The sequence below is a fragment of the Chanodichthys erythropterus genome, chromosome 13 (assembly GCF_024489055.1).
Source record: "Chanodichthys erythropterus isolate Z2021 chromosome 13, ASM2448905v1, whole genome shotgun sequence".
Taxonomy (NCBI): Eukaryota; Metazoa; Chordata; class Actinopteri; order Cypriniformes; family Xenocyprididae; genus Chanodichthys; species Chanodichthys erythropterus.
This window is the reverse complement of record NC_090233.1, coordinates 49,147,553-49,163,557: the sequence shown is the minus strand read 5'-3', so window position 1 is coordinate 49,163,557 and position 16,005 is coordinate 49,147,553. Positions and strand designations below refer to the sequence as shown.

General features: G+C 34.4%; 1 protein-coding gene across 4 annotated transcripts in view; it reads left to right on the top strand.

Moving 5' to 3' along the window:
- Window positions 1-16,005, top strand: part of pbx3a (pre-B-cell leukemia homeobox 3a) — a 52,818-nt gene that overhangs the window by 1,071 nt on the left and 35,742 nt on the right. For all 4 annotated transcript variants that reach the window (XM_067406942.1, XM_067406941.1, XM_067406940.1 and 1 more), the window contains exon 2: window positions 1,192-1,265. In XM_067406942.1, coding sequence (XP_067263043.1) covers window positions 1,192-1,265 — 74 coding nt within the window. The remainder of the gene's footprint in view (window positions 1-1,191; window positions 1,266-16,005) is intronic.

The following is a 16,005-nucleotide window of genomic DNA, read 5'->3' as shown; positions in this document are numbered from 1 at the left end:
CCAGACACACACACACAAACATACATACTCATATATATATATATATATATATATATATATATATATATATATATATATATATATATATATATATATATATATAAAAATGATTCTAGCTGCTTGTTCAGTTTATTTAAATAAAATAAGCTGAACCAACACAAATCTTTAGTTTTTTACTTAATTGGCATTTGCACTCAATTGTATTATGTTAAATGAAATTAAATGTGCAAAATGTTAGGTCAACCTAAACCATTTGTGATGGACTACATGAATCATTTATGTTGCATTGATTGAACCTGGGCAGTTGATTTCTAGTTCCCAGCATGCTTTGCGTAGGGAAAGATTGGAACAGTAAATGTTGAACTTAAGTGCTGTTTAATGTGTTTTTTAGTAAAGGGAAACACCTTTTAAAGTTTGATGTTCAGTTATATTTGACATTTAAAAGAGTTTGTTATGTCGATTTTTTTTTAGGTTACCATTATGCTGAAGTGTAGACCTTGTGGTTAGGCTCTAGGTGGCTACGTAAAATAAATTTATATTGTTCTCAACAAGCTTTAACTGTGCTCAAGCCAGTGATGAGAAGTTCTTTACCTGATCATCACTTGCATGCTATAAATGTTATGCATATGAAAAAGTGTTATTTTAGTTTTTATAGAAATATAAATAAATTAGTTTGAGGGCCAGCACAAAATTTACACAGTCTACATATGGTCATCAGCTTTTCCCCTCTCAATGGTCATGAAACATGTATGTCTGTGTACAACAGCTACTCAAAACCTAAGCACAAGCGCACATCTTCACCATGATGGTAAAAAAAAAAAAAAAAAAAAAGCACTGGTTGGATCAACAAGAATGAATTATGTTCAGGAAACATACACAGAATATGTCAAATGAAACTGGTGTGATCTCATTCAATTAGGATGAATTTCACTCATTAGTACAATTAACCTAGCTTTTATATAAACCTTTGCCCTTACAGACAATCAATTAAAAGTAGGCTCTCTACATGCCACATGAAACATAATATTTTATGTTGGTTTCCTAATGAGAAACATTGCTTGAACTTGCTGCAAGGTGCAATCAGAAAAATATATTTAGAAGCACAGTAGAGGAACTTTAATGCAAAATACTATTTTAACTGCATGTGTGAATGATATGATCTTCTAAATAACTTGTGTTTCTCTTCGAAAGAAAGCATGGGCTGAACTGTCACAGAATGAAACCGGCTCTATTCAGCGTGCTCTGTGAAATCAAAGAGAAAACAGGTAAGTGCTCCTTTATGCCTCACACAATACGGTCTCATAATACACCTGCACGGATGGTGCTCTTCAATACAGACCGCTGTTAAATTCACAATAGCCACCACCAGTGCTACAGAAGCTCACGTTTATTACCCACAATAGTGCTTTTTACACTGACAGATGCTTCCTTACCGAAGTGTAAATGAGCTGCGTATGCAATGTTTTCTGATGATGTATTTTGTAACGGTGTGGTTGATATCTTCAGTAGGCCTACTATTGAGAAAAAATACAGTTTGATTGTGTGTTAACAGAGCACTGTATACAATAAGAGGGCTGGAGACATGTTTAATGTTTTAGAGCTACTCATTGACGTAGACATTGCAGAAACACAGAAATTTAAAAAATGTGCATCTAGTAGATGCTTTGCTCTTCAGCTTTGAATGTGCAATGAAAATCCCCATTTTTAGGTCAACCTGTTACTTTGAGAGGTTCAGATTATGCTGAGATATATGTTGATATTTAAAGGTAGGGTAGGCAATGTTTTTCATAAACACCTTTTGTTATACTGGTTGAAACTCTCTTCAAATTCTGATAGCAATCATCTGATAGCAATTCAAATTCTGATAGAAGTGATCTAAATATTAAAACATGTACATATATTTTCTGTGGAAGTCTCAGGACCAAAAAATTTCCGCCCAATCAGTGCATTTGGTTTGATAGGATCCTGCCTGCCTGTCAATTTGCAAGAGATTGTGTATTGAATCATAATTCAACCAACTCGTTTAAAAACACTGATTCATTTGGGAACGAAACAAAGCTGAGTAATTTAATCATTCATTAAATCGATTTGTTTATTAATAATTCTTTCAAATTAATAAATATTTGTTGGCTGATGTAAAAACCTTACAATAAAATTTGTTTGTAAAATTCGTAAAAATGATGATGTTTAGTCATCACTTTACTGTTTGTTTGTTTTTTTTAGGTATGTCATACTACCTTTAAATGGTTTAAAATATTTTATGTAACCTTTTATGTATTTAAAATTTGATTTACATGTATTTCTATGTTTTGATTCACATGCTTCTTACTTTTTTATTGTTTTACTTTTTTAGGCTGAAGCAAAAAAAAAAGTCAGAACTAGGTTAAATGACATGTTCTTTTGTTTAGTAGCCTAATGTTCATGTTTGTAAGTCTGAAGTAACCATTTTTGCTAGGAATGCACGATATATCAGCATCCATATCGGTATCTGCCGATATGTTTGTTTGTTTTTTTTTGTTAAGAAAATTGGGCCAATATATTGAAGCTGATAAATAATGGATTATTTCTTCCAGCTGAAACACTTCAGATGCACACTGGTCGCCGTTATGGTTTTGAATTGTTTGAAATATGATTGATTGAAATCACTTCAATAAGGGAAAAAAGTTAAGTACAATATACAGTGCAAGTCTGTCATATAGACTACATAATATTATAATGATAACATTATAATTGTGTGCTTGGGACATGACTCTTAATGGTGATACTTTTGTTTTTGTAATCAGGCTCTCAAAAATTATATAAAAACTTTGACTTAGATTTATCAGCCAACATATCGGTTATCAGCTTTCAAATCGGTTATTGTTATTGGCTAAAATTTTCATATCGGTAAATCTTACGCAGTATCATGCCTCTCTAGTTCCCAGGGTCAGGACAAACCTGGATGTATCAGAGAATATCAGACCTGGAAAAGTCATGGAAATAAGTAAAATATATATATAAAATATATATTTAGCTATAGTGATTTTTTTTCTAGGTATGCTTAGCTTTATATATATATATATATATATATATATATATATATATATATATATATATATATATATATATATATATATATATATATATATATATATATATATATATATATATAAAGCTGAGCATAAATAATGGATTTTATATATATATATATATATATATATATAGTGTAATATATATTTAGTGTGTTTTATATATATTTAGTGTAATCTATAAAATAATAAAAAATCCTTATGCCATAATCACAAATGCCTTGGAAAGCCATAGAAATTCATTGGTGAACTCTGTGGGGCAACTGGTTGTGTAGAAATAGCACAAAACATTCCTTAGTCATGACAGCGGGCTTCAGTGCCAGCGCAGTAAACATTCTGACATTGCCATGGTAGTGAGCAACTCCCCTGTCAACACTGAATATTTTCACAAACACATTTTTTGCAGTGCATGCATATTTGTAAATATGCATCTCTCATTCTGCAAAATCAATTGTCAGCTTTAAGTAAAGCAAAGCAATTGCATTTGATTCATTAGGTTGATTTACAGACGTGTTTTATATTAAGTAAGCACTTCTGAAGTCTACTGGGGGCATTTTAGTATTGACGCAATCTGACAGAGCTAATGAGTGAAATAAATCAGGATGAATATTATATGCCTATTTGGGCAATAAAACTGAATTAGAAGAAACTATAAAATATAACAAAATTTAAATAAATATCTACATAAACAATGATGCTGGCTGTTGTGTTAGCAATAGAGATAATATTCATGCAGAAAGTGGTTTGTTAGAGGTTTATGAACGGTAAAGCAGTAGCTGCAACAAGATTTTGGCATTTTCTTAAGAACATGCACATGAGCTTTCCAAGTTGATGCTATATGATATGATAAGGTTGTAAGTGCATTGCTATGAGGTTGCAAGGTGTTCTAGATGGTTGCTTGCCTGATATCTATGATATTCTGGTTCTAGATGTGGATCGGCTCCCTCATTCAGTTAAAATGGTCATTTTTTAAGGGGATCATATGATGCTTTTCAATGGTTTCCTTTTCTTTACTGTGTAATGTGTCTGTTTGTGCATGTATACAATCTACAAAGCTGCCTAAAATGCCTTGAACGAAGTCCTGATATTACTCCTCAAACATCCATGTCACAATGTGAAATATTAGCATAATGCCCACCCAAAGGCATACGCAAAGAAAGAAGGTGAGGAATTGAAGTGCTCTTGTCATGTTGTCTGTTTGGATGCGAAAGCAAAACCACTTTTACTTTTAGAGGTTAAGCAGAGATTAAGATTCATTTATAAAGCTGAGCAGTACAACCCAAAAGTTTGCTTGTGTACAGCAAACCTGGGAGAACGCCTCTTTCACGCTGTGAAATGTTCTGCTCAAGTGATGCTTGCAAAGTTGGTTCTGATCCATCGGCTTGATTATCAGCATTTTAAGAATCTGCATCAGCCTCAGATAGACTGGGAATAGAGGAGCTGCAATAATGCACAGCATGTTAAGCTATTCAATTACACCCAGTAATCAAAATAATGAACTTTTAAAATAGCATCATACACACAGGGAAAAAAAAGGGTTTAAAACTGTACCTTTAGGGGTACAACAGCTTGTCGCTGGGGCAGTACCCTTAAAAGGACATTTTTTTGCCCCAGCAACAAGCTGTTGTACCCCTAAATGACCCCTTTAAAAATGTTAGACACACATCCGAAAAACTTTCCATTAACGATGTATATAAAAAAGAATTGTGCTAACTTTTGAGAACATCATTATAGATCAGATAATGTTGAACGAATGTTCTGTTAACGTTACTGGAAAAACGTTTGTTCATAAATTTGAGAAAAAGTTTCCTTTTGGGGAAGCTCTCTTTAGTAAGACACTAAGGACCAGATTTACTAACCGTGTTAAAAACTACTGTCAGGATTTACTAAAATTAGATAAAAATTTAGCGCTGAAAATGCGTGGACAAGGTTATTTTTGCGGCTGACCTTGTAGGAGTTGCCCTTTCAGATGCAAAATTTATGGGAGAAGAGTATTTAAAAGAATCATGCAAGGTGATTTACTAAGGTTTGTGCTAAACCAGAAGCTAATTTGCGCTGCTCTTTGGTAGATTGCGTTGATTATTATGGAAATTATCCAACTGCGTCTGTGTTTTTTAATTTGTATGTCGTCATTAGATCACACGCACAACTTTCCACTTTCATCTGTCCTTTTTTGGAAATGTTTTCTCACGTTAATTTCTCCCATTTAGTAAATCAGGCCCTTAAATTGAGGTATTATGCAGCACCACTATATGCAATAATCACCATTTCAATATTTCTAATATGTAATAATAGTGCACTGTCATAATAAAGTATTAGAAAACCATGAACATAATTAAAAAATGACCTAAATACGATTATGAATATGTGCATCTGAGCCTGTCAATCATAGTGTTTATGCACACATATTCCCTGTGCATTCGCTGCTGTTCCTCTTCTCCTTCACTATCGCAGCGAGTTGTGCAATTAACTGGGCTGCACAGTGGTTAAGATGTGCTTGACTGTGGTGGGTGGATCATTACACTCTCTCAGCCCAGGCAGGTTGTGTTCAGCTTGCTTACCCTGTAGTCTGTGGAGGACTGTCAGAGACGGGCGGCATGGATCAGTGGCCTGGAAAATGGACACGAGAATGGAGCATAATTGATTTAAATCCCCGGCGTTCCTTCCCTGCTTATGTACTTTCTATGTCAGTGTAGAACTAAAAGCACAGTGTACATTTCTTGAGCTAATGTGCTCGGTTCAGCTAATGTCAATGCATTTTGAGTAAGTACATGTTAGTGCATTGTCTTTTATGAAGAAAAATAACAGATCTTTTAAAAGCAAAAAATTGTTAGTTTTGAAGATAGTAGTAAAAGAAACGAAGAGAAGAAGAGAAAAGAACTTAGCAAACTGGCAGCTCCAGTAGTAATGAAAAGATTTATCTTGAGCTCTGTCATGGAAACTATGTATAGTAAAGTAATAATCATTTAAAAAGGAATTTATACCTGTATGATATTACGCTGAACCCACATTGGACCAGCGGTTGGAAAATGGATGGATTAATTTTTCAGTTGCAGGCACCATCTTCTGGTCAGACACTGGAATTCATTTGGCGTGACCGTCACAGTGCATTATGGGTATTCTTTAGCCGTTGGGTGTACATCGATTGTACAATTGTTATTGTGGTGCATTGTGGGATTGAAAAAATATCTGCCAGTGGGGTCAGAAAAAAAAATCTTGTTTTCCCTTTAAATTAAGTCCATTGGCAGATATATTTTCTTGTTTTAAGCATGGACTCACTTCATTTGAATACATTTTTCAGAAAACAACACTCTAAAAAATGCTGGGTTAAAAACAACCCAAGTTGTGTTGAAAATGGACAAACCCAGCGATTGGGTTGTTTTAACCCAGCCGTTGGGTTAAATGTTTGCACAATCTGCTGGGTAGTTTTATTTTAACCCAACTATTGATTAAAAATGACTGTATGGCTGGCTTAAAATGAACACAAAATAGGTTGGAAATGAAAAATCAGACACACAATTACTAGAGGCAACAATAATAATCAAAAGGTGAACATTTATTAATAAGCAATTTAATAATTGTTTATTGTTTAATTATTATTCATTCAACATATTAATAAATGTTCATTTCCAGCATACTTTGGGCTCATTTTAAGCAAGCAATACAGTAATTTTTAAACAATATTTGAGTTAAATAAAACTATCCAGCAGGTTGGGCAACCATTTAACCCAACCACTGGCTTAAAACAACCCAATTGACTGGTTTGCACATTTTCAACCCAACTTGGGTTAATTTAACCCAGTGTTTTTTAAAGGAAAGACTTTAAAGATCTTAGGTAATTTTGATTCTTGAGTAAATGTATCTTGATTTAAGAATGTTTAGGTATTTGAACTTGAAACAAGAGAAAAATACTGAGGAAGAAAAAATCACCTACAGTAAAAATCACCTAAACACCATGATTAAAAGACATTAAGCAAAAATTATGAAGAAATAGTAAATGTTTGCCAGTCTGTTGTCAAGACCACCTGACAGATGTGACACTGATTTTGGTCCGTCAGCACAAACTTGCACTCTCGACAGGTTAACTAAACTGATCTAAAGTATCGCTGCATTAATTTTTCATTTCCCTAAAGTAAATGCCCCCCTCCCCCCAACACACTTCGTTTATTTTAATATTTTACATTTCCCCTGTGACATGCATGCGATATGAGTGCCATTTGTGATCTGCAGTCGTCCATAATTTTTCCACATGGGATAAAAGCCTGAGAGGGAAGGGTTGTATATTTTATATAGAGAAAATATAACACGAGTCGGGTTGCTCAAGCCATCATGTCTGTGACTTTCACACAAGGCCGTTTCCTCTTTTTGTCATATGCATCAGGAAGTTGTGTGTGTGCATTTTTCATTCATGGCACTGCAGGTGTATTCTGCATTTTATTCCAGGTGCATGATAGAAATAATATTCAAACGTTAAAGAAATTCCTTCATTTTGCTTGAGTTAAATCTTTATGGGTCATTCTTTATGATTTAAAACTGGAACTTATTGTAAGTGCTATTAAGTTTGGCAACTCTGCCATTCTCTAAGAAAATGTTAATATTTAATATAATATAAAGTTTGATATTGGTGATCCTTAAATTAGGGCCTTTTGACAGTTTGAAATCTTGCAAAATTAAGCTTTTATCTCAATCCATGAATAAGTGGCCTTGATCACATGTATATTAGTTATAAAGTGACAATGTGGATTTTTGATATGTGTAACTTTTCTTACTTTTTCACTTTTTTGAAGAAAACCATATAAGCCTTTGACTTTCTAACAGTAAATTAGCTAGTATTCACTTTATTTTATAAAAATAGTTCTGAATTGTACTGGACGTTTTCTGTTTCTGAATTTAAAATAATGTTTACCATTATGTTATTTATGCAAAAATGCAATTGGTCTCCAAAATGCTTGTTATATATATATATATATATATATATGCAGTTTCCGCTCTGATACACATGACCCTCATCCAGTGTTCATAAGATATTTCACAGCAGAAAGTGTGGTGCAAAAAGACTGCAGTGAAATGAAAATTTAATCAGCATTTTCTCTGCCTTAACAAGGCAAGTAACCCTCATTTGCTGCTGAGGAGAAGAAACTGATATTTTATTCATAACCATTTTGGAAGTTGGTATACTTCATTTTTCAGAGGTGAGACAATTAGACAACAAATTGAAGCTTAAAAATTGCCACAAAGCCAAACGGCCCAAAACTTCCTATATTCTGCAATGCATGTGTTTGTTCATGTAATCTCATTAGGAGGTATTCATATTCATTCTAGCACACATACATTTTCATACTTTTGGATAGACACAACTTCATTCAATGTCAACAAATTTACAGCATCTATAATGTAAACCCTAAAGACATACAAATGCTTACAAATCCTTTGTGGTTTACACTCAATTTAAAGGCTGATTTTATTGAATCTATAATAAATTAGATGAATAAATATATTTAGCTTCAGCATATAACACAGTTAATGCATTCACCATATTTTGACTTTATATCATTCTGTTCTGCGTGATTTTTGAAGACGGATCGAATCCCTTGTGACACACAAACATATGCAATTCAAGTTCAGACCATGGATTTGAAACATTTTTAGACCTTTAAAGCTGTACATGCATAAAAGTCTTTTATAGTATACATGCTGTCAGTATGTGGATATGGTTGAGATTATGGTTTGTTAAAAGAAAGACTTCATCAATTCTTTGCACTGGACTCGATTTTCCCACAGTGCACTTCTCTTTTCCCTTGTCTTTTATCATCTCTTTTATATCTTTGTTTAGCAGGTTTGGTTTATGACTGTCTGTCAGTCGTGTCAATAGAGCCTCCTGGGAATCTCACGGTGGACGTGATCAAATACAGTAGCTGAATGTTCTTTACTTTACTTTATCACTTTACTTTATTTGCACTTGAACAAATTCATCAAAAAATAATACAACTTTCAAAATAATTACATACATTAAACTCAGGATTAAGATGAAGAACACATTTTTATTTAACCTACCCCCTGTTTGATCATACACACCATGCGATTGTCACTCACGTGAACAAGCATCTATTTGCCTCCGAATTCAGGCATTTGTCGGCAATTTCTACAAAACTGTCACCGAGTGAGAATCAGGGCTAAAATCGTGCAGTGTGTACCCGGCATAATTCTTATTTTGATAATTAATCAGATGATTATTAGACTATGCAGGCATTTTTCTTTTCTTTTCTTTTTGCAATGATTATTCATTAGCTCTTAATCTCATAATTGTGACATTATAACTCGCTATGCTGACTTCATTTCTTGCAATTGTGAGTTTATATTTTGCATTGTGACATTATAATTCGTAATTCTTTATATTTATTTCTCCCAAGTGTGTTTATATCTCGCAATTCTGACATCATAACTCGCAATTCTGACATCATAACTCGCAATTCTGACTTTAATTTATTTCTCACAACTGTGAGTTCATATCTCGCAATTGTGACATTATAACTCGCGATTCTGACTTTATTTCTCACAAGTGTGTCTATATCTCGCAATTCTGACTTTAATTTATTTCTCGCAATTGTGATATTAAAACTCACAATTCTGACTTTATTTCTCACAAGTGTGTTTATATCTCGCAATTCTGACATCATGACTCGCAATTCTGACATCATTACTCGCAATTCTGACATCATAACTCACAATTCTGGCTTTAATTTATTTCTCGCAATTGTGAGTTCATATCTCGCAATTGTGACATCATAACTCGCAATTCTGACATCATAACTCGCAATTCTGACATCATAACTCGCAATTCTGACATCATAACTCGCGATTCTGACTTTATTTCTCACAAGTGTGTCTATATCTCGCAATTCTGACTTTAATTTATTTCTCGCAATTGTGATATTAAAACTCACAATTCTGACTTTATTTCTCACAAGTGTGTTTATATCTCGCAATTCTGACATTATAACTCGCAATTCTGACTTTAATTTATTTCTCGCAACTGTGAGTTCATATCTCGCAACTGTGACATTATAACTCGCGATTCTGACTTTATTTCTCACAAGTGTGTTTATATCTCGCAATTCTGACATCATAACTCGCAATTCTGACATCATAACTCGCAATTCTGACATCATAACTCACAATTCTGGCTTTAATTTATTTCTCGCAATTGTGAGTTCATATCTCGCAATTGTGACATTATAACTCGAGATTCTGACTTTATTTCTCACAAGTGTGTCTTTATCTCGCAATTCTGACATCATAACTCGCAATTCTGACATCATAACTCGCAATTCTGACATCATAACTCACAATTCTGGCTTTAATTTATTTCTCGCAATTGTGAGTTCATATCTCGCAATTGTGACATTATAACTCGAGATTCTGACTTTATTTCTCACAAGTGTGTTTATATCTCGCAATTCTGACATCATAACTCGCAATTCTGACATCATAACTCGCAATTCTGACATCATAACTCACAATTCTGGCTTTAATTTATTTCTCGCAATTGTGAGTTCATATCTCGCAATTGTGACATTATAACTCGAGATTCTGACTTTATTTCTCACAAGTGTGTTTATATCTCGCAATTCTGACATCATAACTCGCAATTCTGACATCATAACTCGCAATTCTGACATCATAACTCGCAATTCTGACTTTAATTTATTTCTCGCAATTGTGATATTAAAACTCACAATTCTGACTTTATTTCTCACAAGTGTGTTTATATCTCGCAATTCTGACGTTATAACTCGCGATTCTGACTTTATTTCTCACAAGTGTGTTTATATCTCGCAATTCTGACATCATGACTCGCAATTCTGACATCATAACTCGCAATTCGGACATCATAACTCGCAATTCTGACTTTTATTTATTTCTCGCAATTGTGATATTAAAACTCACAATTCTGACTTTATTTCTCACAAGTGTGTTTATATTTCGCAATTCTGACGTTATAACTCACAATTCTGACTTTATTTCTCACAAGTGTGTTTATATCTCGCAATTCTGACATCATAACTCGCAATTCTGACTTTATTTCTCACAAGTGTGTTTATATCTCGCAATTCTGACATCATAACTCGCGATTCTGACTTTATTTCTCACAAGTGTGTCTATATCTCGCAATTCTGACATCATAACTCGCAATTCTGACATCATAACTCGCAATTCTGACATCATAACTCGCTATTCTGGCTTTAATTTATTTCTCGCAATTGTGAGTTCATATCTCGCAATTGTGACATTATAACTCGAGATTCTGACTTTATTTCTCACAAGTGTGTCTTTATCTCGCAATTCTGACATCATAACTCGCAATTCTGACATCATAACTCGCAATTCTGACTTTAATTTATTTCTCGCAATTTTGATATTAAAACTCACAATTCTGACTTTATTTCTCACAAGTGTGTTTATATCTCGCAATTCTGACATCATAACTCGCGATTCTGACTTTATTTCTCACAAGTGTGTCTATATCTCGCAATTCTGACATCATAACTCGCAATTCTGACATCATAACTCGCAATTCTGACATCATAACTCGCTATTCTGGCTTTAATTTATTTCTCGCAATTGTGAGTTCATATCTCGCAATTGTGACATTATAACTCGAGATTCTGACTTTATTTCTCACAAGTGTGTCTTTATCTCGCAATTCTGACATCATAACTCGCAATTCTGACATCATAACTCGCAATTCTGACTTTAATTTATTTCTCGCAATTTTGATATTAAAACTCACAATTCTGACTTTATTTCTCACAAGTGTGTTTATATCTCGCAATTCTGACGTTATAACTCACAATTCTGACTTTATTTCTCACAAGTGTGTTTATATCTCACAATTCTGACATCATAACTCGCGATTCTGACTTTATTTCTCACAAGTGTGTTTATATTTTGCAATTGTGACATTAAAACTCGCAATTCGGACTTTATTTCTCACAACTGTGAGTTTATATCGCAATTCTGACATTATAACTCGCAATTCTAACTTTAACTTATTTCTCTCAATTGTGAGTTCATATCTCGCAATTGTGTGTTTATATCTCGCAATTCTGACATTATAACATTATGACTTTTCTCAGAATTGCGAGATATAAACTCACAATTGCTAGAAAAAAAATCAGAAAAGTCAGAATTGTGAGATTAAAAAAAATCACAATTACCTGTTTTATTTTTTATTTAGTGGTGGAATCAAGCTTCCAGACTTAACTGACTATTCTAACACATGTTTTTGAAATGACCATTTGCAAGTTTTCCCAATTTTTATGTTAAAATATGCAAATAATGCATTATCTAATTAAATATGCCTCATATTTCCAAAATAGAATTCTGAACATTGGAAAAAGTCAGTTTAAAAATTCTTGTTTCATTTTGTTTCAAGGTTTTTACAGAGGTGATTTGGGATATTTTTTTGGTCACTCCATAAATCTTAAAATGCTGTCAACAGCCAGAAAAAAAAAACATGTTTTTAGGAATAAAATATTAAATACATATCAAGTCAATGATATATTAACAAACCCCAATGAAAATAACCTTCTTAATATAAATAGGTAGATTCTGGCATACGTAAAGCTGCTGAAGTGGAGATTTCTGACTATGCATTGTAATTGAAAGTCTGTAGATTATAAAATTGTAATCTACAGACTCAAATGCATAAAGTGTAATAAAATAAACACTTAAAGGTGTGTTCTTTGCACTAATTTAAAAAGAACACATGTTATGGAAGCAAAATAGCCTATAATCTCAAAACTGACCAATGCCTTAATGGTTTTCCTGTAGTGTCTTGCCTTTACACATTAATTTAACATCTTTTCTTTTCTCCCCCAAACACATAATTGCAACAAGTGCGACTTAAAAACAACACAAGGACACCGGACAGCATGTTATTACACGTCTGCGGTGTCATCAAAGCAGCTTGTGAAGGAGTCTCGCACTCTCCTGTCACAGGAAAAAAAAAAATCAATAGTGCAATCCTCCCCGTTCCCGTCCTCGCTGGCGGTAATTGAAATAGAAAATCAAATGAGCGGCGAGCAGATAATTGTTTTATCAATATCCTCCTGCCCGCCCTCCACGGGTCAGTGGCGCATGATCACCGAGCTCTGGATATGACGAGGACGAAATGTGAAATTGAACAGCTCGGCTCTCGTTTATCAGACCTGACAACTCGGAGTGACCGACTCGCAGTACGACCGGACGCCGCAGCTGCTCCCACAGAAACCTCCCGTCTGCTCAGACTCCCGCTTAAACATCTTAACATGATAAAGTGTGTGCTGTCGCCAACGCTGTCATCGGACCAACAAGATTTGAATGTATTCTTGCTCTAATATGTCCTTTAGTTGTACTGTAATGTGATAGATTACAGTAATCAATGCACATTCACTCACGGCCTCCTGTTCAAAGGGCGATTGTATTGTACTGCACACTAAATATTGTAAAATATGATTGGAGGACATTTGGATCACACAACAATGTAAAGGGCAAACATTTGTGCATTGGTTTCTCATTTTTGTTGTTTAAAAGCACAACTGTCTCAGGTGAAATTATGATGATGCAATAAGTTAATAATACTAAAACCTAGCCACAACTCCTGAGCATTGTAGTTTTGCAGACAAACTTCACATTTTCATTTAAATATGAACATTTAGTAAATTTACTGTTGCAACTTTTTACTTTGTATTTTTAGTTCAAAGGCTATTATCATTTGAATGTCATTATTCAGGTGTAAATTAACTGTCCAGCCTGCAAGTACAGTAGGAGGTGATGTCATGTGGTACTTGTTATTTTACTCAACATAGGTCAGGATGGACCAATCACAGGCGTTTGTGATGACTAGCCTCTTAAAGGGATAGTTCACCCAAAAATTAAAATTTGATATTTATCTGCTTACCCCCAGGGCATCCAAGATGTAGGTGACTTTGCTTCTTCAGTAGAACACGAATGATGATTTTTAGCTCCAGCCGTTGCGGTCTGTCAGTCATATAATGCATGTCAATGGGAACTCCATCTATAGGAGTCAAAAAACATGAATTTTTGCATATTTGAACCCTTTCCAGCAGTGACTGTGGGGTTTTGAGGTCTGTGTTTTCATACTGAGGACAATTGAGGGACTCAAACTAAACTATTAAAAAAGGTTCAAACATTCACTGAGGCTCCAGAAGGAAACACGATGCTTTAAGAACCGGGGGTTGAAAACTTTTGAACAGGATGAAGATGTCACAATTTTCCTTATTTTGTTTAAATATCGTCGTTTTTCATTTAATACTGCCCTTCGGAAGCAACAGAAGATATTTGTGTGTTTCCAGGCAGAAAAATCAAGTACAATTTACCTTGATATTTGAATTCAAAAGTTTTCATCCCCCGGCTCTTAAAGCATCGTGTTTTCTTCTGGAGCATCAGTGAATGTTTGAACCTTTTTAAATAGTTGAGTTTGAGTCCCTCAGTTGTTCTCAGTATGAAAACACAGATCTCAGAAACACTCAGTCACTGCTGGAAAGGGTTCAAATATGCAAAAATGCTTGAAAACTGAAGAATCTGCAGGAGCTGGAGGATTTTTCTGAAGAACAGAGCTCAGTTTAACTGCTCAGAACAAACAAGAGACTCATGAACAACCATCACAAAACATAAAAACAGTCGTAGATCATCAGGTAACCACACACAGTATTGAGAATCAATGGTTCACATACTTATGAATGGGGCCATTTTAATAAATTCAGCAATTGTTTTGTCTTGTGAACTAAATGCAAACATCTTTTATGTAAAATATCTTACTCAGGACAGTACTAAACAAAAAATATCATGCATTTTGCATGATCTCTCTTATTGTATTAAAATTATTCACATTTTCACAGATTCTGCAAGTGGTTCACATACTTTTTCTTGCCACTGTAGATAGATAAAATGTTGAGACTTCCTATGATGTTCATGAGAATATATATAAGGGTTGTTCCCATGCTCATGAAAGAGTCACATGCATGACTTAAAACAGTCCGTTTCCATTTTGATTTGGGCAATGAAGGGTAGCAGTAAATCTTTGGTTCATGTAGTGTTTGTTTTAAGATGCTGATGTCTGCTCGACTGGTTTAATTGCTCTCCTGTACTCTTGAGTGGCTGCTATATATCACACACAGTCATAATGAATTAGTCCACTTCACACACAGCATATTTCTGTATGATAGATAACACTCTGGAGAAATTACCTGTCTTAATTTATGATATCTCACGGAGAGGAAGTGAGAAAAACTGGACGAGTATGTATGCAGGGAAACTAAATGTTAACCTAAAGTCAGATTGAAACATTGTTTTAGGCTACTGCTGTAATGCAACTTTTGAAAAACCTTCTCTGTTAGTTTCAACTGTAAATGCTGGCTAAAGAACCTGTGAACACACAGTCTCTACTAATGCGCCAAGTTGCTCATTTGGCAATTGTAAACAAGAGACTTTCATCAGGCACTTGAAGGCTTCTTGCTTTATTAAAGGCGACCTATAATGCCCCTTTCACAAGATGTAATATTAGTCTCTGGTGTCCCCAGAATGTGTCTGTGAAGTTTCAGAATACCAAACAGAATACCCCCTATTTGGGTGTGAGCAAAAACGCGTCCTTTTGTGTGTGTCTCTTTAAATGCAAATGAGATGCTGCTCCCGGCCCCCTTTCCAGAAGAGGGCGGAGCTTTAACAGCTCAACAACAACAAAGCTGGAGAATCTCACGCAGCCAAAATGAGGATTGTCAGTAACGGTGTTCAGCCTTACATTGTTCAAACCGGAGTCGACACTGATGGAGAGACTCAGGAAGAAGTTACAACTTTTAGAATGAAACTGGACGTTTCTGAATAGTTAGTGGATAAATTGATGTAGTTGCTGTGGAGTTGATTCAACTCATCCACT